The 22,250-nt window shown below is 55.3% G+C and overlaps 14 protein-coding genes across 14 annotated transcripts; 6 read left to right on the forward strand and 8 right to left on the reverse strand.

Moving 5' to 3' along the window:
- Positions 1-166: 166 nt before the first annotated feature.
- On the reverse strand, positions 167-844 carry LTR77_008132 (uncharacterized protein; the record flags this gene model as incomplete). The annotated part of the gene is made up of 2 exons (XM_064805366.1): positions 167-770; positions 822-844. The coding sequence occupies 2 exons, from the start codon at positions 842-844 to the stop codon at positions 167-169; spliced, it is 627 nt and encodes a 208-aa protein (XP_064656471.1).
- Positions 845-1,266: 422 nt separating this feature from the next.
- On the reverse strand, positions 1,267-2,040 carry LTR77_008133 (uncharacterized protein; the record flags this gene model as incomplete). The annotated part of the gene is given in 3 exon segments (XM_064805367.1): positions 1,267-1,914; positions 1,926-1,941; positions 2,006-2,040. 3 exon segments carry the CDS (start codon positions 2,038-2,040, stop codon positions 1,267-1,269), a joined length of 699 nt encoding a protein of 232 aa, XP_064656472.1.
- A 524-nt stretch (positions 2,041-2,564) lies between these two features.
- LTR77_008134 (uncharacterized protein) lies at positions 2,565-3,255 on the reverse strand (the record flags this gene model as incomplete). The annotated part of the gene is made up of 3 exons (XM_064805368.1): positions 2,565-2,680; positions 2,824-3,176; positions 3,230-3,255. 3 exons carry the CDS (start codon positions 3,253-3,255, stop codon positions 2,565-2,567), a joined length of 495 nt encoding a protein of 164 aa, XP_064656473.1.
- A 433-nt stretch (positions 3,256-3,688) lies between these two features.
- RPL4B (60S ribosomal protein L4B) lies at positions 3,689-4,946 on the reverse strand (the record flags this gene model as incomplete). Its single annotated transcript, XM_064805369.1, has 3 exons — positions 3,689-4,602; positions 4,690-4,784; positions 4,837-4,946. The coding sequence occupies 3 exons, from the start codon at positions 4,944-4,946 to the stop codon at positions 3,689-3,691; spliced, it is 1,119 nt and encodes a 372-aa protein (XP_064656474.1).
- Positions 4,947-5,158: 212 nt separating this feature from the next.
- Positions 5,159-5,794, forward strand: LTR77_008136 (uncharacterized protein; the record flags this gene model as incomplete). Its single annotated transcript, XM_064805370.1, has 2 exons — positions 5,159-5,187; positions 5,230-5,794. 2 exons carry the CDS (start codon positions 5,159-5,161, stop codon positions 5,792-5,794), a joined length of 594 nt encoding a protein of 197 aa, XP_064656475.1.
- Positions 5,795-6,523: 729 nt separating this feature from the next.
- LTR77_008137 (uncharacterized protein) lies at positions 6,524-7,820 on the forward strand (the record flags this gene model as incomplete). The annotated part of the gene is made up of 3 exons (XM_064805371.1): positions 6,524-6,835; positions 6,992-7,021; positions 7,140-7,820. 3 exons carry the CDS (start codon positions 6,524-6,526, stop codon positions 7,818-7,820), a joined length of 1,023 nt encoding a protein of 340 aa, XP_064656476.1.
- Positions 7,821-8,182: 362 nt separating this feature from the next.
- LTR77_008138 (uncharacterized protein) lies at positions 8,183-9,230 on the reverse strand (the record flags this gene model as incomplete). The annotated part of the gene is made up of 2 exons (XM_064805372.1): positions 8,183-8,900; positions 8,950-9,230. The coding sequence occupies 2 exons, from the start codon at positions 9,228-9,230 to the stop codon at positions 8,183-8,185; spliced, it is 999 nt and encodes a 332-aa protein (XP_064656477.1).
- Positions 9,231-10,462: 1,232 nt separating this feature from the next.
- On the reverse strand, positions 10,463-11,714 carry SPO11 (endodeoxyribonuclease; the record flags this gene model as incomplete). The annotated part of the gene is made up of 3 exons (XM_064805373.1): positions 10,463-11,264; positions 11,315-11,381; positions 11,435-11,714. 3 exons carry the CDS (start codon positions 11,712-11,714, stop codon positions 10,463-10,465), a joined length of 1,149 nt encoding a protein of 382 aa, XP_064656478.1.
- Positions 11,715-11,957: 243 nt separating this feature from the next.
- LTR77_008140 (uncharacterized protein) lies at positions 11,958-14,074 on the forward strand (the record flags this gene model as incomplete). Its single annotated transcript, XM_064805374.1, has 2 exons — positions 11,958-13,909; positions 13,966-14,074. The coding sequence occupies 2 exons, from the start codon at positions 11,958-11,960 to the stop codon at positions 14,072-14,074; spliced, it is 2,061 nt and encodes a 686-aa protein (XP_064656479.1).
- A 268-nt stretch (positions 14,075-14,342) lies between these two features.
- On the reverse strand, positions 14,343-15,623 carry LTR77_008141 (uncharacterized protein; the record flags this gene model as incomplete). Its single annotated transcript, XM_064805375.1, has 1 exon — positions 14,343-15,623. One exon carries the CDS (start codon positions 15,621-15,623, stop codon positions 14,343-14,345), a length of 1,281 nt encoding a protein of 426 aa, XP_064656480.1.
- Positions 15,624-16,042: 419 nt separating this feature from the next.
- On the reverse strand, positions 16,043-16,813 carry LTR77_008142 (uncharacterized protein; the record flags this gene model as incomplete). The annotated part of the gene is made up of 2 exons (XM_064805376.1): positions 16,043-16,578; positions 16,630-16,813. The coding sequence occupies 2 exons, from the start codon at positions 16,811-16,813 to the stop codon at positions 16,043-16,045; spliced, it is 720 nt and encodes a 239-aa protein (XP_064656481.1).
- Positions 16,814-16,985: 172 nt separating this feature from the next.
- On the forward strand, positions 16,986-18,185 carry LTR77_008143 (uncharacterized protein; the record flags this gene model as incomplete). The annotated part of the gene is made up of 2 exons (XM_064805377.1): positions 16,986-17,876; positions 17,931-18,185. The coding sequence occupies 2 exons, from the start codon at positions 16,986-16,988 to the stop codon at positions 18,183-18,185; spliced, it is 1,146 nt and encodes a 381-aa protein (XP_064656482.1).
- A 412-nt stretch (positions 18,186-18,597) lies between these two features.
- On the forward strand, positions 18,598-19,800 carry LTR77_008144 (uncharacterized protein; the record flags this gene model as incomplete). The annotated part of the gene is made up of 1 exon (XM_064805378.1): positions 18,598-19,800. One exon carries the CDS (start codon positions 18,598-18,600, stop codon positions 19,798-19,800), a length of 1,203 nt encoding a protein of 400 aa, XP_064656483.1.
- A 600-nt stretch (positions 19,801-20,400) lies between these two features.
- LTR77_008145 (uncharacterized protein) lies at positions 20,401-22,185 on the forward strand (the record flags this gene model as incomplete). The annotated part of the gene is made up of 7 exons (XM_064805379.1): positions 20,401-20,727; positions 20,778-21,099; positions 21,170-21,468; positions 21,519-21,701; positions 21,760-21,800; positions 21,858-21,961; positions 22,022-22,185. 7 exons carry the CDS (start codon positions 20,401-20,403, stop codon positions 22,183-22,185), a joined length of 1,440 nt encoding a protein of 479 aa, XP_064656484.1.
- Positions 22,186-22,250: the final 65 nt, after the last annotated feature.

Consider the following 22,250-nt stretch of genomic DNA (forward strand, 5'->3'; position numbering starts at 1 on the left):
CTCTCTCTCTCTCTCTCTCTCTTTTCCTAGCTGACTTCCAAGATTTAAGTTTGTCAGATCACTCAAATTCCTCAACTTCCTCGACTTCTTCAACTTCTTCGTCAGACGATTCGCTCTCGGAATCGCCCTCCGTGTCACTCTCGATCAATTCTTCAGACACCATAATCTATTCCGGATCCAGATGCTTCACCGATCTTGGAACCTCGCCTTGTTCCGACCGTTGCACAAGCTGAACCATGTGGCCCCAAACGCCAGGAACCGCCGCGAACGCTTCATCCAACCCCCCGCCTTGATAACAGTCGAATGCGAGCTCTGCCAGCAGCGCTTTGACGACAGGCGACTCCTCAGGTGTCGTCTCAACGGCAAGACGCATGAGATCAGCACTGGGCAGTAACTTCGGCACAGCCTTGAGTAAGAAACGCATGGCCGCATTCTGCAACTTTGGCACGTGAATCTTGTTACTGAAGCTCCACAGGCGAACGAGCATTTCTTTCGTCTCCACTTCATCGTCTGGACAATCCATATCTCTGAACCCGCTCTCCTCTTTTGGAAGCCTCTCTTTGCGGAGCCAGAAGAGGAAGATCTGGAAGGTCGTCTTGTCGGTGTTGGGCAGCTCTAGGTTGGCTCGAGAGGACTGATCGAAGAAGCCTGACAGCTTTTTCGAGAACACTTTGGATGCGTTGATCAGAAGATCTTTCTGCACGATGTAGGTGGCATCCGAATCCTCTGCGACAGTGACGATGACGCTACCTTCAGCAGGTTTGAATTGCCTGCACGCTTATTAGTAGGCAGAAGTGCGTCTATTTGTGAGCGAGGCTCACTCGACGAGTTCTTGAAACTCCATGGTATGGTATGTGATCGCTGGTATGGGAGAAGTGGATCGACCTCGTTGGAAGGTGTTGAAGGCTGTGATGGTGGGTGCTCAGGTTCGCCCTTGAAGGTGGAGCGGAGTGAGGAAGAGGCTTAGTGAAAGAGCAAGATGAGGTTTCATTTGTGTGCGCTGTGTCTATGCACATTAACGCCAGGCTTGCGGAAAAGAAGCTATCACATGCTGGCGGATTGTGAATCCAGCTGAACGACGAAGGACTGGCAGCCGGCAAGTGAAGATGAGCAGCCGCAGCTCTGTATGCGTTTCTGGTGCGATTGGGAGACCTCGCTCTCGGTTCCAATGCGTACTTCTCACGCAATCCTTCGCCTCTGCTCACTTTTCCCTTCATCAGACTGCAACGGGAACTGGGCCAATCTGTTGCTGGACCCATATCCCGCCTACCCATCCACAAAGTAATCTTTGTCCTCCCCGTTCCCCAAAGACACCAACCTCGAAGATATCGGTATTCCGTCATCTGGTATTAGGCGTTCGGTGAGCTCCTTAAGCGCACCAGGGATTTGACCGATCTCATCCTTCCACTCCTCGCTCATTAGATCTCTCGCATGGTAGAAGAAAACGGCAAATTTGTCAAAACACAATCTCCAAAGTGCAGAATCTCGAGGCATGGTCTGAACCGCCAGGCACAGTACCTCATCCGTGATTGGGCAAGCCTTGGAGGATGCGCACAGCGCACGCATTGCAACGTCCTGCAGGACGGGCAGCAGGCAAGCGTCTCCGAAACACCAGGTTCTTACGATGAGCTTCTGCTTTTCACAATCTTCGGAGCGTCTCGCCCTCATTGTAGAGACGTCACGATCCTGATAGCCGAGACCTCCGATCACCTGTAGCGTAGTCGGCAAATTGCCTTTACACAGCCAGAAGAAGAAGACGTCGAAGGTGGCAGAGTCGCAGCCAGGCAGCTTGAGTACTTGTTCGGTGCTCTCGATGAACGACCCTTCTAGAGCTTTGACAAAGTACTGCGAAGCATTGTAGAGTATAGCCTTCTGCACGAAGTATCTCCCGCCATCCTCCAGAACTATTTTGACCTGGGGCTCACCGACCTTGAAAAAGGCCTGCAAACGTGTTAACGTCACTCACAGCCGGCTACACTGCAGCCTTCAAGAGAGTCTCATTTACCTTGTCAACTTCGCAATCTCCTCCATGTCTTCCATGGTGTGCTCGCTTCTTCGCCGGTGCTCGAGGTGCGATGAACTGTGATGTTGAGGCTAGAAGAGTTCAAGTTCTCTAAGCCCGCAAGGAAAGAGCAATCTAGAGACACTGCTCGACCAATGAGAGAAGACCAGGTGGATGTTTCCGAACTCACGTGCTGTCACATGAAAATGGCGAAAGCTAGCAGCATCCGCTTGCTCCAATACTATCAGCTTGGCATACAGGAGAAATTGAAGTCAAGGGAAAATAGATGTGAGGTGAGGGACGTCCCTGCTCGGGAAAGATTCTTGTTACTTGCACCTCTTTGAAGGATCCACGGTCATACCTCGACGCTGGAGATCTAGCCCGTTCAATATGTTCTCTGCATAAAACGCCTCTATCGTCCATTCGGTGGTGGTCTAGGGGTGTACTCCGCCCACGGCCCAGGTCGATCGCGCTCCATGGTCCGCACACCCTTGGGACGTTCCTGTTCTGCTCGCCCGCCAGAGTCTTTGACCACTCTGAGTCCGCGACAAAATTTCCGGATTCAATCCTCGAGCACCATCCAGTCATCCATATAGTAAGTGTGACTTGGAGATCTCGGCACGCGCTCTTCGGAGACGCGCTGCAACTTGGCGATGTCGACCATGAGTTCGAGCGTTCCTTCAATATATTGATTCTCTGATTGTTGAAGTATGAGCAGTGTATAGCTCTCGTTGCAGCGGACCAGAGCATCGACTCCCGAGGAACAATATCCACGAGGACACCCATCGCAGCTTCGTTCAGCGATTGCTCGTCGCACTCACGGAAGAAGCAGTGCATTGCCTCGTTCTGCAATCGCGGCATCAAATACGCATCATCGAAGGTCCAGAGCCGGAAGAGTTGGGAGACTTTAGCATCGGGAATGACATCCTCGGCCGGAGGGTTTGACACCTCTTCTGGGACCTTTCGATGGCAGAGCCAGTAGAGAAACACTTCAAAAGTGCCAGTGTCGCAACCAGGAAGCGTGAGCGAGAGTTTCGATGACTCCGAGAAGCCCCCGTCAAGCGCCTTGAGGAAGTAGGGTGACGCAGCACAAAGAATGGCCTTTTGTACGATGTGGACATCTTCGATGCCTTCGAGCTTGATGGTGACCAGGTCATCGTAGTCCTTGAATCGCCTGCCGGTGAGTTTAGCGAGGGGTCGATTGGATAGCTTCAGGAGAATACTCACTTTGTCAGCTCACTCGCTTCGCCCATGGTTAACCATGCGATGGTGCTTCAATGTGATGTATGTGGGTTGACCAGTGCAACGAGATCGAGGTGAAGTCCAGGTTGAAAGCGCGGACTGTGATATTGTCGAGTTTTTCAGTGCACTAAGACTTCAGGAGGGAAAAGCCGCTAGCGTTTAAAATGCCCAGAGCGGCACGTGAAGGCACGTGGCTCACCATGGAAGAATACTCACGCCGCAGGTTGACATATCCGGTCGCTGAAAGGCGATTAGCACTGCTTTTGAAGGAAGCAAGGAAGACATCAACAGAATGTGACAACGCATGGAGAGATGGCGATATGATGATAGCTCAATGAATCGATCGATCATCGTGCATGGACGATCTAACTTAGCTGAGGCGGAGTTATTACCGTCCGAACAACACACGCACTTTGCTCAACGCTCGATGCTCTCCTAGACCCTTCAGTTCTCCATCAAAGTCTTCTCGAACACCTCATCCAGCGCACCCGGCTTCTCACTCTTCACCTTCGAGTGCCCCAGACCCTCCTTCGAGTAGACGGCAGCGTACGGGTTGAGACGCAGCAGCACCTGCTTGTTGCGGAGCGGGTTCTTCTTCTGCACGTTCCCACGCTTCGTGACCGCACCACCCTTGACCGGGCGCAGCACGCTCTGCACTTCCGAGCTGTTGATGAGCTTGGTGATGTCTGGCTGGGCGACAAGGTTGGATGGGAGGAGGAAGTCGCGCTTGAGCTCGCTTGGTTCGGTAGTGCTGCCGTATATGCTGTCAAGGGCGGCAAAGGCCGAGGAGGTCCAGATAACGAAGCGGCCAAGGTGACCACCCGGCGCGAGCTGAAGGAGGTTCAGCGCGTAGACGGAGCAGGTCTCCACACCGGGGATGTTGCGGAAAGCGAGCGACATCTCCTTGCCGTCCTTGGTCGGGTCGTAGACAACGAGCGGACCGCGACGCTGCTTGTGCCTCCTGCCCCTGAGCTTGCCCTTGCCCGCACGCAGCTTGCGCGAAGCCTTCACCTTGTCGACGTCGGGACCGGCACCCACCTCGTGAAGCATCTTGACGGCGGCGGAAGTCTTGCGAAGCGCGCCGGCCTCGAACGCCTTGCTGGAGATGACGAGTGGGACTTCTGGGATGGTCGAGATGTGGTGGCCACGGGCGAGCAGAAGAGCAGCAGAGGAAGAGGCGGCGATGGCAGATGCAGTCGCGAAGCGCTTCTGGCCGAGGTTGATCTTCTGGTGCCACTTGCGCCAGACCTTGGTTGGTGCGAACATGCGGCCGGAGCGACACTGGTTGCCGAAGGCTGCTTGACCGGCACGGTGAGTACCGCCACCAGAGACACGCGGAATACGGGCGACAGCGCGGCCTGTGATCCGTCAGTATACATCCAAATGCACAGCTGGCATGGCAAAGTGCAAAGACCCAGGTCTTTCAAGCTCTTCATGTAACGTACCGGTACCCCAAGACTCAGCGCTCGTCTGGTGACCCGCCTTCTCGCTCACCGCATACGGCTGCCTCTTGTTCTTCGCCATGCCGGTGTGAACAGCCCTATCATATTGTCAGATCAAGTCTTCCTTCACTTCGGTGGTATTGCGCATACTGGACGATGTCTGGACGGATTGGCGCCTTGAAGACGCTCGGGAGTGGGTGCGTGTCATTGCTTGGGTCGCCATCGGCGCCGTGGATGGTAACGGTCGGACGGCTCGTCATCGTGGGTGGTTGTGATGGTGTTGTCGACGCTGGTGTCCGACTTCGAACTTTTGTGAGGTGCGAGCTGTCCTATTTGTGGTGTGGCAGTGACTAAGCACGGCTTGGCAGATAAGGTCACGTGCGCCCCGCGTTCTTCCAACACTTCTCGGGGAGCTTCGAACGCTTTACTGTTGAACATCAAGTGCATGTAGTGCTTGACCTCACTCGTGGTCATGGCCACGGCGCCAGTACTCGTGCGCCAGTATGCAAGCGCGCCTATGCCGCTCCCACCATCGCGCACCAGTCCAACCCAGTCTCTCCCTCCAGTCGCATCTTTCGCATTCGCGGACATCCTACGTACAGCAGACGGCCCCGAGCTACAGAAAGCAATAGACGGCATTGCCGAGATCGCTGCAAAGAATCGAATGAGTCTGGCGGACGAGTACGCATCACACATGCCTCCGCTTGGTACGATTACTGCGACGAATTCATCGATTGTCCGAACGCAGCTGGGAAGACCTGGTATGCGAAGAGCTCTTACCAGCGTGCCCGAAGCGAGCTCTGGTAGCAGCGAGGATAGCCACCGCAGCAAGAAGCAGCGAACTGGACTGTTTAGCTTCAAGCGCGAGCAAGCTGTCCAGAGCAATCCTTTGAGGGTCATACGTATTGGAAGCATGGGCCGGACGATCTCTGTCGGAAGCACTATCGCCCTCACTACAGCGCTCCAGGATGCTCCCGATACAGTCTTTGATGCTGCTGGAGTAGACTCTCCGCCGCGGGCTGGGACCACAGCCTCACGGCGACCAAGCGACGCGGCATCCTCGCTGCAGCGCCTTCTTGGCCAAAATCAGCAATTGCAGAATGGCTGAAGCGAGGACTACGAAGCGGCGTACCACTCTCGTTCAAAATGCTGACCCTTGCGTCAGGGCAAGCGCAGGCATGTGTCTGGCTCGTTCGTCATCTCGCAGCTACCAACGCCGCTTCTGAAGCAACAGCTCATCGCTTAACTGCATTGTTATGTACTCGGAGCCCGGGGTTTAGCTGCGTCAAGCCAGACCATGCGTACTACTCGTCACGGGTATGCCAGGCAGCCACCGGCGGTTATATGTCTGGACAAGGAGGTTATCGATGAGGTGCACAGTCCGGCTTCACCGCCCATGCCGTGTCTTGCGGCGTCCCACGGGAAGTCAATACGGCCAAGATGTCGAGGCTGACCCTTTGTTGCATGGCCGAAGTACTTAAAGAAGAGGATAGCAGCCAGGCGGACAAGCCTACCGTTGACCGATCGCATCCGCTTAATGGGAGATGGCGAAGAACTATGGAGAGCTCGACGGATGTAGGGTATTATAGCTTGCTATACTCCTGTACACAATAACTTCCTAAACCACTGGATGCAAGCTCGTGATGTTGTCTGTTTTCTGGTATGCATCGAGACGGTCGTCAACAGTCGATTTGTTTTTGCCAAGACGTCGGCTGAACATCGGCACGCTAGCCCACTGAAAGTCGATCTCGAACTCTTCCAACCTGGCACTTCTGCTTCCACTTCAACGAGAAGCCTTTGCTTGCGCCAGCCGCGAGCTCATACCGTTAGAGGAGACATGGCTGACCAAGATGATATCAAGTTAAAAGACGCAGCCGACACGCCTGATGAGGTACGTCATCTCGTAGACAAAGCCGCCGAAGCTGTCAGTTCAACGCGCCGCCCGAAATTGATACTGTTTCCTGTCGGCTTCGAAGAGAGTCTCGCTTCCTATCTACGCAACAAAATCGAGCAAGAAGACCTGCACCTTTCATTCGAGTCTCCCCCAGAAATAGTCCCTCACCTACCACGTACTGACGACAAGAAGTCGACTCCTGTCGACGACGCAGCCAACACCGCCGAATCTTTAGCAGAGCTGTCACAGAAACAGGTATGTACTTGCGACTGACGGCTCAGCCGGGCTTGAGATGAGCGCGAGCGCGAGCGCGACCCACTGTCCAATTTTGTATCCGTGGCCACTCTGCTCGACGCCACCGAGGACTTGTAAATCCATGCTCTTCCTTACAACCTTGCTGACAGCTCGTAGGCCGAAGCAACGACCGGGAAGAAGATATCAGTGAGTACTTGTGCACGTGGCGTTACCCACATATACATCATTTTCGTTCCTTCTTCCTCGGCAAATTTCTGCTCCTGTCATATGCCACCCTCCCCATGTACTAATAGAATTGCTCCAGCCATCGGAGGGTTCAGAAGACGGCGAGGCAAAGTCGGCCTACGAAGCTCAAATCTCGAAGTACCGCTGGTGCAAATGCTCCTGCGACCCAGCACAATTCTACGGACACGACCACTACTACGTTCACTTGGACACCAAAGAATCACGCTGGGACGAGCCGACCGAGTTCTACTGGCTCTGGGACACCGACAGGCAAGAGATCGACTCCGCTGGCCTTCAACGATCTACGAAAGGACCGCAAGAGCCAACACCAACAGCAGGCCAGTCAGACCCAACCTACTACGGCTACAACCCCAAGATCCACGGCTCCTACGACCCCACGGCTCCCTACGCTCAGTACCACAACCAGAAGCGCAAGGAAGAAAAGCAGGCTGCGAACGTCGCCTCCAGCCAGATGCCATCCAGCGACAGCACAGGCTACGGCATGACCGGCACCTTCAACCGCTTCACTGGAAACTTCCAAGGCGGCGACAGGTCCGCCGAGCAACACAACGATTACAACAAGTCCGGCCGGCAGATGAACGCGTACTTCGACGTAGATGCTGCAGCCAACGCGCACGCGGGGCGGTCGCTGAAGGAGGAGCGGAGGAATAAGAAGTTGTCCAAGCAGGAGCTTCGGGAGATGTCGGAGAAGCGTAAGGCCAGGAAGGTGGAGAAGAGGATGGAGTTCTACAAGTCTTAGGAGGGCTCGTCAGAAGTCTAGCCTCTTCTCGCCACGGCACTTCTTGTCACGGCATCTTTTTGATACCCTGCAGGCGTTGGGCGGCGTTTAAGAAGGAAAGGGCAAGGTTCACGGGAATGCATTGCCAGGTGCACAACTGGGAAGGCGAGTCGTCCAGCAGCAGCACGCAGCGCACACACACATGCGCAGAGCGTCACCTACTAGCATCACGACAGAATGCAGAGAAAAGGTGCACACATTCAAACCATTGCGTAAACTTCTTCATTCCCATTCCCTCCATCGCCACACGCCTTCGCTATACGTTCCAAAGTCTTCCGAAAAAAGTGGCGCACAACAGCCGAATCGAAGTGAATTTTTCCGCACTACAGCGGCTCCGTCCCACGATCATACGCGTCATACCCCACCGCCACGCCATACACCCCAGCCTTCCGCTTGCAATCCAGATCCTTCTCCTCATCCAAATGCTGCGCGTTCATCGTGCAGCCAAAGTACGGCTTCCCGTTACTCTCCGAGAACAGCTTCTGCACGTACACGAACTCGCAATTCGCGTCCTGCTGGCAAATGGCCTTGCACTCGTCGGTGGCTTTCCACATGTTCGTGATGCTCGGGTCAAGCGCTACGGGGCTTCCAGCTGCGGTGTCCGCGCATCCAGCCTTTGGCCCGTAGACTTGCGTGAAGGTTGGAGCGGCGTAGGTTTCGGTGAGGGTGGCGGTGGTGCAGGCGGTTTTGTGCTTGGTCATGGTCTTCTCCGGGCGGACGGTGAGGGTTTTCGTGTGGCGGACGATGTGGAAGATGGTGGTGGTGGGTGCCGTGCCGTCGATGGCGGTCGAGGTGACTGGGACCGGTTTGGCGGTTACCCATTGGGTGGAGGTGGAGGTGGAGAGACGGTGGCCGAGGCAGGCGCAGGCGGTTGCGAGAGTGTCGTCTTCCAGGGAGCCGAGAGCCAGGAGTGCACGGCGGGGCCGGCAGAAGGGCTGGAAGAGAGCGGTTCCTGATGGTGCGGTGGGTACGTAGGTCGTTAGGGTTGTGTTGAGAGTGTTGTATTTGGTAGAGGTGCTTGTGATCAGTTTGACCGGGCCGCTATTTCAGTCAGCACGTAGTTAGACGTTTGGCAGGCGTCTCAATATACCGAGTAATGGTCGTCGTAGCCATCTCCGTCTCTGTCGATTGGACAGTGACTTGAGATTGTGCATGTTTGGTGAGGGTTATCGAGTCGACATCAAGCGTTGTTGTCGTAGAGGTAATTGTAATGGTCGGGTGCGGAGCCTTCGAACACAGCGACGCAGCACCGCGGTTGCTCGTAAGGCAGCCCAAGGAGGCATAATGGCCGGTAGCGCAGACGGTGTCATTCGCAGCAGAAACGAAGGAAAAGGAAGCGGCAAGCGCTGCGAGAACAAACGAAGACAGCATGCTGTCTGAGAGGGTTAAAAAAACGAGTGTGATGTATTGTGCTGTTCAACACCGACGTAACCGGACGTCTAAGGTGAGAAGAAGACTGCACGTCAACGAGCGACTGTGGAAGACCGAGGGTGATCGACTGCGGAGGGCAGAAAGCGAAGAGAAGGCGACGAGAATCTCCTTGCCTACATATGGAAATTGGGACACAGATCCGGGGAAGAGCGCAGTGACCTACCTCGCGTGTGGTGGCGTCCGATGTCCGGTCCTGCGTCGATTTGGGCCTGGACAGCGCCGGGGCTGGATGGGAAGGAGGTGGTCCACGAGAACGTGTTTTCGCAGGGGCCCGGCCCGATCACGAGGCTCCGCCGAAACAGATTGCTACAGGGCTCTATTCGAGTGCCGAAGCGCCGCCTTTGGAGCGCACCTCTAGACGGCAGTCAAACCACGTCTGCAAGACCTCGTCACCGTCGGAGAGCCGGGCATGGTGAGAGAATTCCTTGATCTGGCCCGAATGGTGAGATCCACGCAGCCTCTTCTGCAACAGGTCGAGGACGGAAGAGCGGAGCTGAGAGCACGTTGTGAAACAGCATTGTCAAAGCCACGCAGGAGAGTCAGCGTCTGGTCTACCACCCCTTGGCGCCACTCGAAGACCAAATTGGCGGAGGAGGTCGAGCTGACGTCCCGAGCCCCTGCGCCTTCCGAAGCTTTAGCGCGAGCGGATCGGGTGAGCTTAAAATGGCAGCCAATGTGGACTGCAAAGAGGACGTGGACCTGCATGATCGCACAATCTACACACGTATCTATATGAATGTTGAGTGACTACATATTATCCAGGGCTCGTACTTCCATCACACTTCAGTGAGGGCTTTCGGTATATTCAATTCGCTTCTGCCAGCTACAGTGTCACTGTGAATCTCTCCACTGTTTCAGGGCTGACGAGTCGTTTCAAGTTGAATAAGATCACCAGGAAGTCCATGCTAGTGGACATCACCACTTTGCGGAGAAGTCGAGACCTCCTGTGCTGCGCAACCACGTGGATGTGGTCGCACTGACACGACAGAATACAGCGTCGGGCAGATCGTCTACAGAGCCTCGATCGTCCGTGGCTGAAGTCATGACTGCATCGAGACGTGTCTGGCTGCAGTGTAACAGTTGGGCAGAACGCCGAGAAGCATCTTTGGTTCAGCAATGCACCATCGAGTGAGCAATATATCGTATATTGAACAACGTCTTTGCGATCCACTTCAACACCCATCGTAACCCAGCGCAGATCTCAGCAAATTCGTCATGCCACCTGGATTAGAGTCTAGAATCTGCAGCTCAGCCTTGGTGTGCATCACGAGCATCGATTGCAGCGCAGTTCTCATTCCCGGGTCATCGCACCGCTCAAGCATCTTGATTGCCCTCCTTCTATCTCGTGTAGTGAGCGTCAGCAAAGCTTGGTTCGGTATCAGCAGATTTTCTTCGGCCAGGAACTGCTCTCGGCGAAGACCCAGCCACTGCAGTCTAGGAACAAGTAGATCTTCGCCTTCGTGGGCAAGAGCGATGGAGCCACTCTTGTAGACAGACAAGATGGCCAGACCGTCAGGATCATGATCGACCAGACCGTAGACAGGCGGCGCCATGAAGCCATTCTGCGGTGAGGGCGTGCTCATGTAGCGAACCATTGCTCGTGTCGCAATGTCAGGATAGCCTTTGCCAGTCACAATGACACCATCCGTGGCAACAGTGTCCCAGAATTCGGAGGCTGCGATTGACCGAAACGTAGCTTCTTTCTCGATCACCAAGATCCACTTGACCTTGGACACGTCGCAGGACAGCAGCTCCCTGAGAGCCGCTATGAGCATACCTTCCCTGTCTGTCGATGCCGAACATATGGAACCATCTCTGCGACAGAAACTGACAGCCCCGGCGAGAAGCCCTTTGGCAGCGGCAGCGATGTTGAGTGATGCTCGCGGAACGCTGAATGTGTATGCGATATCGTCGACGTAGCGGTCGACCTGTGTTTGGCTGCCGAAGAGGGCCGGATCGCGGTAGTAGACGTCCCTACCTTGATGAGCAAAAAAAGCTCGAATGTCAGTGGGAGGGTCAGTCACCTCTTGGAGATGACAGCGCCCGTCCGAAGTGTTTCGTGAATCAACTCCAGGATGCGTACGACGACAGCTAGCCTCGATTAGTTGTGACTGTCAGAAAGGGTGGTATTGACGAGGTCCTACTGAATCTCCATGCCTCCTCCGCAGTCTTGCCAGGAAAACGTACATGTCCACGGCCAGCATCAGGACGGTGGCCGAGAACGGGCCGGTTGGTTCGTGGTCTTCGTTGCAGCTCAATTGCAAGCTCGTCCTTGGTTGACGAAGCCTCGAGTACTCGTTCGAAGACTTCCTCGATGCGGTCAAGAACATTGACATCAGTAAGCTGTGCTGTTAGTGACTCTTGCGATGAGCCTTGGAGCAAGTCCGCCTCTGCGAAGAGGTCTTCAAAGTCTTCGTCGTCCATCTGGACTTCCCACTTCAAAGTCGGTGATGGTGAGGTGAAGAGAAGAGCAGGTGAAAGCAAGTGCTGTGAGTGCGGAGTGAAGTCGAGGTCCGAGCTTCTTTTTAGCGCGTTTCGACGCGTCTGCCTTCGAATTGGAGCTTTCCTGGGAAGCCACTCCACCGAATCGTACAACACCATTGACTTCATTTGTCGTCGTTTGAGCGTGTACTATCTGAACGTGCAAGATACGCTGAGCAATACACCATGGAGGACATCAAGTCAGCGACGTCGTCACCGAACCCACGCAAGAGAGCAGCACCAGACGACGAGTCCATTGAGAAGAGACCACTGAACTTGACGGGCTCCCAGTTCTTGCCCACACCACCGGACACAGATGGATCGAGCGACACGAGTCCAACATGCACGAACGAGATGACCGCCCGCCAAGGGTCACCAGCTCCCAGTAGCTCAGCATTGAGCAGCGTTGAGGTCACCGGCAGCAACACCGATCAAGGCACACCTGGAGCAGCCAACGTACCTCAGAGCTCATCGGCGCCTCCAGCGAAGAGACGCAAGCTCTCGCCAGCTGAAAAGGAACAGCAGAAGCAGGAGAAGGAGGCCAAGGATGCTGAGCGTGCGGCCCAGAAGGCCAGGCGTGAGGAGGAACAGCGTGTTAAAGACGAAGAGAGACGGAAGAAAGCGGAGGATCGTGACGCAAAGAAACGGGAAAAGGAGGTAGCAGACGAACGCAGGGCGCAGGAGAAGCGCGCCAAGGAAGAGGAGAAGCGTGTCAAGGACGAAGAGAAACGCAAGAAGGCCGAGGAGCGTGACGCCAAAAGGCGCGAGAAGGAAGCCGAAGAAGAACGTAAAGCGCAGGAGAAGCTCAAGAAGGAGCGAGCTCAGATGAGACTCGGTGCATTCTTTCAGAAGCCTGCCACGCCCATCAAGCAGTCAGAAGATGGTGAGGGTCAGCCGACTACTGCTAGGAGGAAGTCGCTGTCTCTGGAGCCATTTGATGCTATGGCCGACATCCTTCGGCAGTCACAGTCGCCCTGCAAAGAGACGCCTCAGCCTCAAGCCAAAGGGCCAACTCCGGCGAAGCCCGTCCTCTCCGACTACCACAAGCACTTCTTGCCATTCGAGCTGAAAGCACACTGTTCAATGGTGGCCCCAAGAGTTCCAGATGACCCGGACGCTGCTCAGGAAGCGTTTGACAGAGAGCTCTCGGACCAATCGATCCAGATGAAATACAATCTTGGACTTGTCGATTCGTATGTGAGCCTGGAGAACTTTTTCGCCACCGAGTCGCCGTACACTCGTGGAGCACCCTTACCAAGCACAAGGAAGCTCGTCGATCAGATTCAAGGAACGCTACAGCAGCCTGTCGACCTGACCAGTGATGAGACCCCGGCCAACCCAATGGCAGCGTTGCAAGAAACTCAGCGCCGCTACTTGGAGTTTGACGAGGATGTGCGTCCACCGTACTTTGGCACCTACAGCAAGATTCGCTCGCCACGAACAATGGCCAAGCTTTGTCGGGCGCCCTTGACCCGTGCAAGGCCGGACACAAACTACGACTACGACTCAGAAGCGGAATGGGAAGAGCCAGATGAAGCCGACGAGGAGTGCCACGATGATGACGAAGATGAAGCCGAGAGCCAGGGTGACGCCAATGAGCTCGACGAATTTCTGGACGACGAAGACGATGCTCCCAAGAACAAGCGCAAGATGATCACTGGCGACCTCGTTCCTGCATCCACCGGCTTGTGTTGGGAAGACCCAGCAGGTAAAATCGTGCCGAGCATTGAGAGCGAGCTTTCGACGGCGTTCATGAACGACATGCGTATCGGCGTGCTGCTGCCGGACTTCCATGGGTCAACAATCGACCCCTTCTCGATGAAGTACTGGTCTGGCCCGGCTCCCGCACCTCTTCCAGCACTGAAGGTAGCGCCGTCCCCGTCACAGGCATTCGACGCCATGATGCGGCCACCTTTGCAACCGCGCTCCAACACCAATGCCAATCTCGACAACGTGCTTGTGGGAGCGGCTGAAGGCATGAGAGGGCCCATTACCTCTGCGGCTGGCACTCAATGCGGCACACCCAAGCCGAAAGCAGCGCCGAAGGTTCTGAGCAAAGAAGACCTGGACGAGTTCAAGGATGCTGTCGTGGGGAGTCAACTGACCAAGGCCGACATGCTGAAGGGACTGAAGGCCAGGTATGTGACCTCTCGTTCCTTTCAGGGGTTGATAAAGCATGCTGACCACGCAACAGATTCCCGAAGACTACCATTGAGACCATCAGAGCGACGCTCGGCGAGCATTTCGCACAGGTCGGCGCCAACAGGGCGGACAAGAAGTGGGTGTTCATCTCCGCTGCTTGATTGAGCGAGCGAGCATATTTTCTATGCTGGCATCTGGCTGCAACGTGTTGCATGTACCAAAACGACATCGCTGTACAGCGCATCGATATGTGAAGCGCGAAGACATGGAGATATGTGTGTAATGAAGCTAGCTTGTTCATGTGGTATCTCAATGAATGTATCTCATGAAACAGCCGAAGGCGATCCATCCTTATCAGAATGTTCCCCAACGCCTCGCTGATAGTGACTTCTCGAGCATTTTCTGGTCTCTGCTCATCTGACCGGGCACTCACTTGAACAACCGTCGTCCACCCGTCCGCGGTGCCGCCATCTCTCTCCCCTCGAGACTGAGACCGGTGAAGCCAACCGTACCGCCTTTGTGGGACGCCTTGTACCGTCGCAGCGCTTCGCGCAGATGGTCCGGTTGCAATGGTCCTCGGTCGCACTCTTCGATAGACCTGCTTAGGCCTGCCGCACCGCCCGGGGACAGCCCTTCCGCAGCCGCATCATCTTTCGCTGCAGGCGGTCCGTTAGGCTGTGTGCCAGCGTCCGTAGGCGTAGACGTCTCCTCCATCTTCATATTCCTCATGCTGGCACCACTTCCAGACGATTTCGGCCGTACCTCTTCCACCTCGTCATCATGCTCCGCTATCTCACCTCCCCCATGCGCGCGCTTCAATCGCTTAAACGCCACATTCCCCTCCCCATCCGCCCTCTCCCTCTCCACCGCCATCCACTCCGCCTGCACCTCCCTCGCCTCCTCGATCAGAATCCCCGCAAACATCTTCGTATACGAGTTCACGACTGTCACCACATTCGCTGGCACGGACTGCGAGAGCGTCTGGTTCACCAGCCGCCGCACATCGCTCGGCTTCAACTTCGCGCGGTTGTAGACGTCGTAGCGATCACTCATATCCCTCCTCGTCAACCCCTCACGTCCCGGGGCGGACAGTGGCTGCGAGTCCACGCGATCGACGTATTGTCTGAACATCGCCTTCGCCTTGGAATCCGTCTCGTACTCCGCCGCCGTCATCTGTCCGCCCTCATACAGCGGCGCGCGTCCGCCTACACCCCCCGCTTCGTCCTCTTCATCGTCCTCGTCTTCCTCATCCCCAGCATTAGCCACACTTGGTGCCCCTCGCCGCGGCGTCGCTCCCTCGTCCCCATTAACCAAACTCACACTCCCCGTCCTCCCAGCCCCACTAACCTTCTTCGGCCTCCCCTTCGCGCCTTTCTCCCCTCGCTTCCGCTTCCTCGCGCTCGCGCCATCGCCGGTGGGTCCGCTAATTGCGCTCGCGAGCTCGCTTTCACTGAGGTCGTCGAGACTCTGTTGCTCGGAGGCTTGGCTGGGCGAGAAGCGCGTTTGTGCTAGGGCGTGCTGGGCTTCGAGGCTGTCAGGTGGGAAGGAGGTTTGGCGGAGGGGATGCGCGGAGAAGGTCGCGCTGGCGATGGAGGGTTTGCGGCTTTTCACGCCGCCGCTGGGGAGGGCGAGGGTGGGACGTTGGCGGGGGAGGGCGAGAGGGGAGGGGCCGGGTGGTGATGTGGCTGCTGAGCCTGGTGGTGAGGCCATGTTTGAAGGTTGGTGTATTATGGGTTTGTTGACATGTTCCGAAGCTGAGTTGGGGGATGAAAGTAGGTGAGCTTCCGAGGTGAAGTTGTTCGCCGCAGTGGTGGTCCGAGCGTCGTTGCATGTGAGACAACATTCACTCTCACTTCTACTTCTACTTCTACTCCCGCTTTATGTTATGGATGAGTCGTTCGATGAACCCTGTCGCGGACACGTGCATGCTCCTTTCGACAAGAGAACGTTGTTTCGAAAGCGAAACTCGACAAAGGATGGAAGCATTTCATACACATGTCCAAACATTGATTTGATAAGTCGAAATGCTACAAGCAGCGGCTTCAATCAGGCTTCTTCCTAGTACCCACTACAGAGCGTAGTCCAATCCTGTATCCAGCGCCGTCGCTATGCAGTCACAACCATTCCACCTAATTCCTTCCCCTCTTGTTGTTCTTCTTCTTACTACTGTTGGCATCCCTCCCCTTCACCCTGACATTCCCACCACTTTTCTGCCTCAGCCACCCTCGCACCACACCCTCCACACTGCCGACATCATGCCGCGACTGTCGCATATAGTACAGGTTCGCCCTTCTCGCCCTCTTCTCCTTCCTCTGTACGACCTCAATCGCCTCCACATTCGGACTGTACACCTTGAACCACATCTCCACGCCTATTCTCGTCAATTGGTTTCGTAGCAATATCGCTGTATCGATTGGCTGATGCCGTTGTCGTATTGAGAGGCAAACACCGGAGAAGGGCTCGCCGTTACGTAGCCGGACGTGTAGGATATCGCCTGGTTGGGCGCGATCTGGGTTACTGGGTGCGAAGAGGCGGGTACGAGCACCGTTGGGGTCGAGGACGGTTAGTTGGGATTGGGTGACGGCCTGAATAGGGTCGCGACAGGCTTTGATGGTGGAGCGGGGGGGTGGTATAACCGGGATTTTGCGCATGCCTTCCTCGAAGCCTGGTGAAAGTTAGTTACTCTCCTTAGAGTGTGGAAGTTGCCATTCTGTACGGTTCTGCTTAATCGCTTGCGACGGCCGGAAGCCCGGCGAGGGTGGAGGATATCGAGGCTGGAGGGATGGGTAGAGGGCTTCCGTGCTGGCGTGTCGTCGCTGTTGCTGTCTTTCTGCGCGGCATCGTCGTAACGCTTGTTTGAGAGGGCCCAAAGGCCGCAGTGATCGCGATGGGGTGGCCATGTTGCATGTGTATGGGATGGAATGGTAGAAGTGTAGGTAAGGTTGGTACAGACGGTCATTGCGGCGAACGCGGAGGAGCCAAAAACAGAAGGAGCTGCATTGAAGGAACATCTCCTTCATCCTATCCACGCCTCCCAGATATCTTGAACCATACACAAACTCTCATTCCGCCATGTCGAATCTCTGCACCCGCTGTGCTCTTCGCCTCCAACGCGCTGCCGCTGCGCCCTCCCATACCACGACTACCCGCTCCCTCTCCACCACCCCCATCCGACCTAAAGCTTTGCCAACCTTCCAATCCACTTCCTCCCCTGAACTCGATGACATCCTCTCCACCTTCCGCAGCAAACACATCATCCCGCGCATGCTTTCGAACCATGACCGCAACCTCATCTTCTCCCTCAAAACGCGCAAATACCTCGAGGAGAATCCACAAACCGTCACAATAGGAGATGAAGACATTGACTTGCAATGGATCGACCAGCGCACCGAGATCCCAAATCGACGAGAGATGATGTGGCAGACTATGCGGCTGATGCGGGAAGGAGAGCCGGGAGACTGGAACAATCTGCCAGCGTTGCTGGAGGGGTTGGCGAAGGTGAAGAGGGGAGCGAATGAGAGGCAGATGGCGAAGATGGTGAGGCTAGCGAGTGAGAGGGGGAGATTTGGAATCGTGTTGCAGTGTCTACACCAGGCGAGGAGAACTGGGATGACGTTAAGGAGGGAGGAGGTGTTGAACGCGGTTGTTTGGGCGCTGAGAGAGATGGGAAGGGCAGGCGTCAATGTTGAGGGTGGTGAGGTGGACAGGGGGAGTTGGGAGCGAGCGGGACTTGAAAAGGCGATCAAGGATGCCAACGAGATTGCTGTCTTGCTTGAAGAGCCGGAGCATGGCACTGGTAACATTGTGCGACAAGGCGATCCCAGGACAAGACCAGAAGTTCTGAGCGTGTTTCTGGAGCTCAATGCGGCGTATGCGTATCGATTCCAAGATGGCAAGGATGTGGATGGCAAAGTCAGAGCATATACGGACAGGCTACTTGCAAATATAAAGGGAGCGGAAGGGGTGAGTTCTTATCAAGCCCTCCCAATCCATATGACTCTGACTAACGATATGCAGCCCGCGACAATCGAGCCAGCCTCGACTGGCCCCCAGACTGAGATGCTTCGAGGGATGCCAATATGGCATGGCCTGCAACTCGCGCAAAAGATCCTTGGTAACCAAATACCGCAGCCAGACCTTGTGAAACAAGTGACCAGTGCATGGGAGGAGGGATTGGAGGCTCTATCCAGCAAGATTCAAGCTGGGGACGTGGAAGAAGGCAGCTACGCGGCGCAGGCGCTCAAGGTGTGGAAGGACTGTATACGAGAGTAACCGATTGCATCGACCATTCCATCGATGGTTGGAGAATGGACTGCCGTTCACCGACGGCGAAGCCCACACTACGATTCGAAGAGTGGTGAGCATCATTTTCAATCCACATCGACGGCACCTTTACCAGAGTCATGCAGCAATTTTAAGCTCCAGCCAATCCCACGACTCACCTGGAGAACAACCAGGATCTTGCGCTGGGCTTGCAGAATCAATACACCCACCTGCAGAGCATGACTTTGCATCAGCATGGACCGACTGTTTGTAAGAGCAGCAACTTCTCTTCTTCAAACCTCTTCGTGTTAAAACATTTTCATCGACATCATATGGCGTTGCGAAGCTGGAGATGGTGAGCCATCGTGCAGTACTCTGAGGCATCGTTCAGGGGCGGCATCTATCGGATCATCTTAACACGATGCTCAATCTACTGGGTTTCCTCGCCTTCCTGGCGCTGCAGTTGTGCGCCAGTGCCGCTCAGCGAGTTGTGGTCGCAGACATCTGGAAGCCAGCACCGACGCCCACATCCTCGAACAGTACCTTGCAGCGAAGAGAACTCAGTGTCCCGCTCACGCAGGCCTCAGACAGGACTCTCTATCGAATCGACATTACAGCAGGAACGCCGCCTCAACAGCAATCACTGCAACTCGACACCGGCTCTCGACGGGTTTGGCTTCCTGCCATCGGCTCTTCCATCTGTTCCAGCTCGTTAGTCGACTGCGCAGACCTTGGCTCGTTCGACAGCTCAGAAAGTTCCACCTTCACTTCTTCCGGCCAGACAGATACGATTGCTTACTCTGATGGCAGCGGCGTCACCGGGCAGGTCTTCACCGACACCTTTCGTATCGGCGGTCAAGCCGTGAGCAACCAGGTCAGCCTTCTCGGAAAGCAAGGCACGGACGTCCACGAAGGTGTCCTAGGAATCGGCTTTCCAGCATCCGCACCAACGATCAACCACAACCTCGCCGCTCAGGGTACAATCTCCAGCAATAGATACAGCATCCACCTCAACAGCCTCTCCTCAACGACTGGCGGGACGATCATCTTCGGCGGAATCGATCTCTCCAAGTTCGTCGCGCCGCTGCTTCGCGTGCCTGTCCTAGGTTCCGACCTGCCAACGGTGGCACTCACTAGGGTCTCGACGTTGAAAGGTCGGGTTCCTACAGTTCAGACGGGTGCAGGGTACTCCGAGCCAGCTATCCTGGACACCGGCACCACTCTTACGATCCTTCCCACGGCATTGGTTGACGATATTATCGCCGTGATGGGCGCGCAGTACTATCCAGATGCTACGAACGGCGTCACCATCATCCCATGTAGCGCGTCCAGCAGAAGCCTGTCTATCAATTTTCACTTCGGTAGTTCTTCCGCGGGCCCGACGATCAATGTCCCGATCTCCCAACTCATTCTGGGAGGTCTAGGCACCTTAGATGGAGTGGACATGTGTCAGTTCGGTCTGTATGCAAGCGATGAGAGCAATGGGGCGTTCCCGACGACGCTGGGGGAGACGTTCTTGCGGAGTGCTTATGTGCTGTTTGATCTTGATGGAGGGAAGATTGGATTTGCTCAGGCGGTCGTGGATGGTGTTGTTGGCATAGCGAGGAATGTTGTGGAAGTGTGAGGTCAATGTCGTCTCAGTATTTTACTCCAGTGTTACCTCACTGAACTGGTTATCTCTTATTTCTCACAAGGCTTTTCTCGTGAGTGCCTCGGCAGCGTTCATAGGTCGAGTTGTTCCCATCATACTTCGCTATACAACCTGACTGGTCACCTGTCCACCCACGACTGAGAGCACGATGGAAAGTTGTGTTCTGATGTCCATGATCGACGAGATGGCGACTGCCAGACAAGACCGCAAGACCGCCCGGATAGGAAGGCAGCAACTCGGCTCTCGGCGTACAGGTACTCCTCGCGCGAGCGGAGATAGAGAGGCGTTATTGCCGCGAATGATCGACCAACCCATTAACCATGGAGTCCCACGGCCTGCTCCATGATATGATGTCTTCGGGCGTACGCCAACGTTGAATATACACACGGCGAAGGCGAGAACTACACGGACTGGCTTCGTCAGGGGAACCAGAACCGCGACAGCAAGGACATTCCACTAGCCTCGGTGCTCCAACTGCCCAGCAAGGCAAACCTTTCTACCAGGGACTAGGCGAGCGGGAGGATGGTTTCTTCGCAGACGCTTCCGAACAGAAGTAACACAGCTCTTTCAGACATGTCCGACAAAAGCACCTCAGGGCCCGATGGAGGCCAAGACGCGGACGTCGAGAAGCAAGACCTAGATCATGCTGCTCTGGGGATAGACACTCCTACTGAACCGCCCAGAGATGAGTCCTTGGTCGAGTTCGATGGCCCCAATGACCCAGCGAATCCAAAGAACTGGAGCAAAAGAAGAAGAGGGGCCATCACTGTCTCAATGTCTCTCATGACGTTCGTGGTCACTTTCTCGAGCTCCATCTTCGCCTCTGCGCTGGGTCCCGTGACTGAAGAGTACAATATCAGTACCACGGTGGCGGCTTTGGGTGTTGCTTTCTTCTTGCTGGTATGCTCAATCACCCACGGCTACAGAGGAAGGTCTGCTGACCACAGCAGGGTTTCGTGCTCGGTCCCGTACTCTTTGGACCAGCAAGCGAGGTGTATGGCCGCAAGCTACCATTGTTCATCGGCTATGCGATCTTCGCTATCTTCCAGATACCAGTCGCGGTGGCGCAGAATGTCGAGACGATCATGCTTGGTCGCTTCTTCGGCGGTCTCTTCGCGAGCGCTCCTCTGGCTGTCGTTGGAGGCTCGCTGGCAGATATGTGGGATCCTATACCGAGGACATACGCTATCTGTGCCTTCGCTTCCGGCACCTTCTGCGGTCCAGTCGTCGGTCCGATCGTGGGAGGTTTTGTTACGGAAAGCTCGTTAGGCTGTAAGTCATAGTATTAGAGTGGGAGGAGGTGGATTGGATGTCCGAGACATGTACTGACATTCGTTTTCAGGGAGGTGGACCGCTTGGTTGACCCTCATCCTTGCCGCTTTGTTCGGCAGTATCGGTCTGTTCGTCATACCGGAGACTTCTGCACAGCGCATTCTTCAACTACGGGCTAGGCGTTTGAGATTCCAGACGAAGAACTGGGCCTTGCATGCGAAAGCGGACGAGCACGAGATCACGCTCCATACCATCTGCCATATCTACTTGATGAGACCGTGGGTCATGCTGGTGCAGGAGCCCATCCTTGCGCTGATGACTGCGTACATGAGCTATCTGTACGGGGTGCTTTATCTCTTGTTCTTGGCTGTAGGCATTCCACCTAGACTCATCGCGCGAACGTTGCTGACCGCTCGCAGTACCCCATCTCCTTCCACGAGGAGCGAGGCTGGTCTTTGGGCGTTGCGGCGCTTCCGTTCATTGCCTTTATTGTCGGTATTTTCATGGGGACTGGGATGATGGTTTACTCGACCGCGACAAACTACAAACGTGCATATCTCAAGTATGGCCGGCCGGTGCCTGAGGAGAGGTTGCCGCCAATGGTATGGTTACCAAGCCCGATAACTATGAGGCGTTTACTGATGATGGCTGATGGTGTAGATCGCTGGTGCTATCCTTCTTCCAATCGGCTTGCTATGGTTGTAAGTGTTCTTTTTGGGACCTCACCTTAAGATCGCACATTGGCTGACCGGATTCAGTGCCTGGACTTCCTTCCCCAGTGTGATATGGGTACCTCAGGTCATGAGCAGCGCCTTCATCGGCGCAGGCATGCTCGTGACTTTTTGGCAGGGAATCAACTATAGTAAGCATGGCCTGCAGCAGCGGTGAATTAGAGATGGAGCTGACATTGACGATTGTCTAGTTATCGATTGCTACGCCTTCTATAGCAATAGTGCGATCGCAGTCAACACGTTCATTCGAAGCATTGCTGGCGCGGTGTTCCCCCTCATCGCGCCCATCATGTGTAAGTTGAATGGCATGGTTGAAGCGCCAACGCGAGAGCTGACTGTTCGGCAAAGACCATAATCTCGGCGTACGGTGGGCTACTTCATTGCTGGCGTTCCTCTGTATAGCATTCATTCCAGGTGAGC

This window comes from Saxophila tyrrhenica (genome assembly GCF_035928015.1).
Source record: "Saxophila tyrrhenica strain CCFEE 5935 chromosome Unknown scaffold_13, whole genome shotgun sequence".
Lineage (NCBI taxonomy): Eukaryota > Fungi > Ascomycota > Dothideomycetes > Mycosphaerellales > Extremaceae > Saxophila > Saxophila tyrrhenica.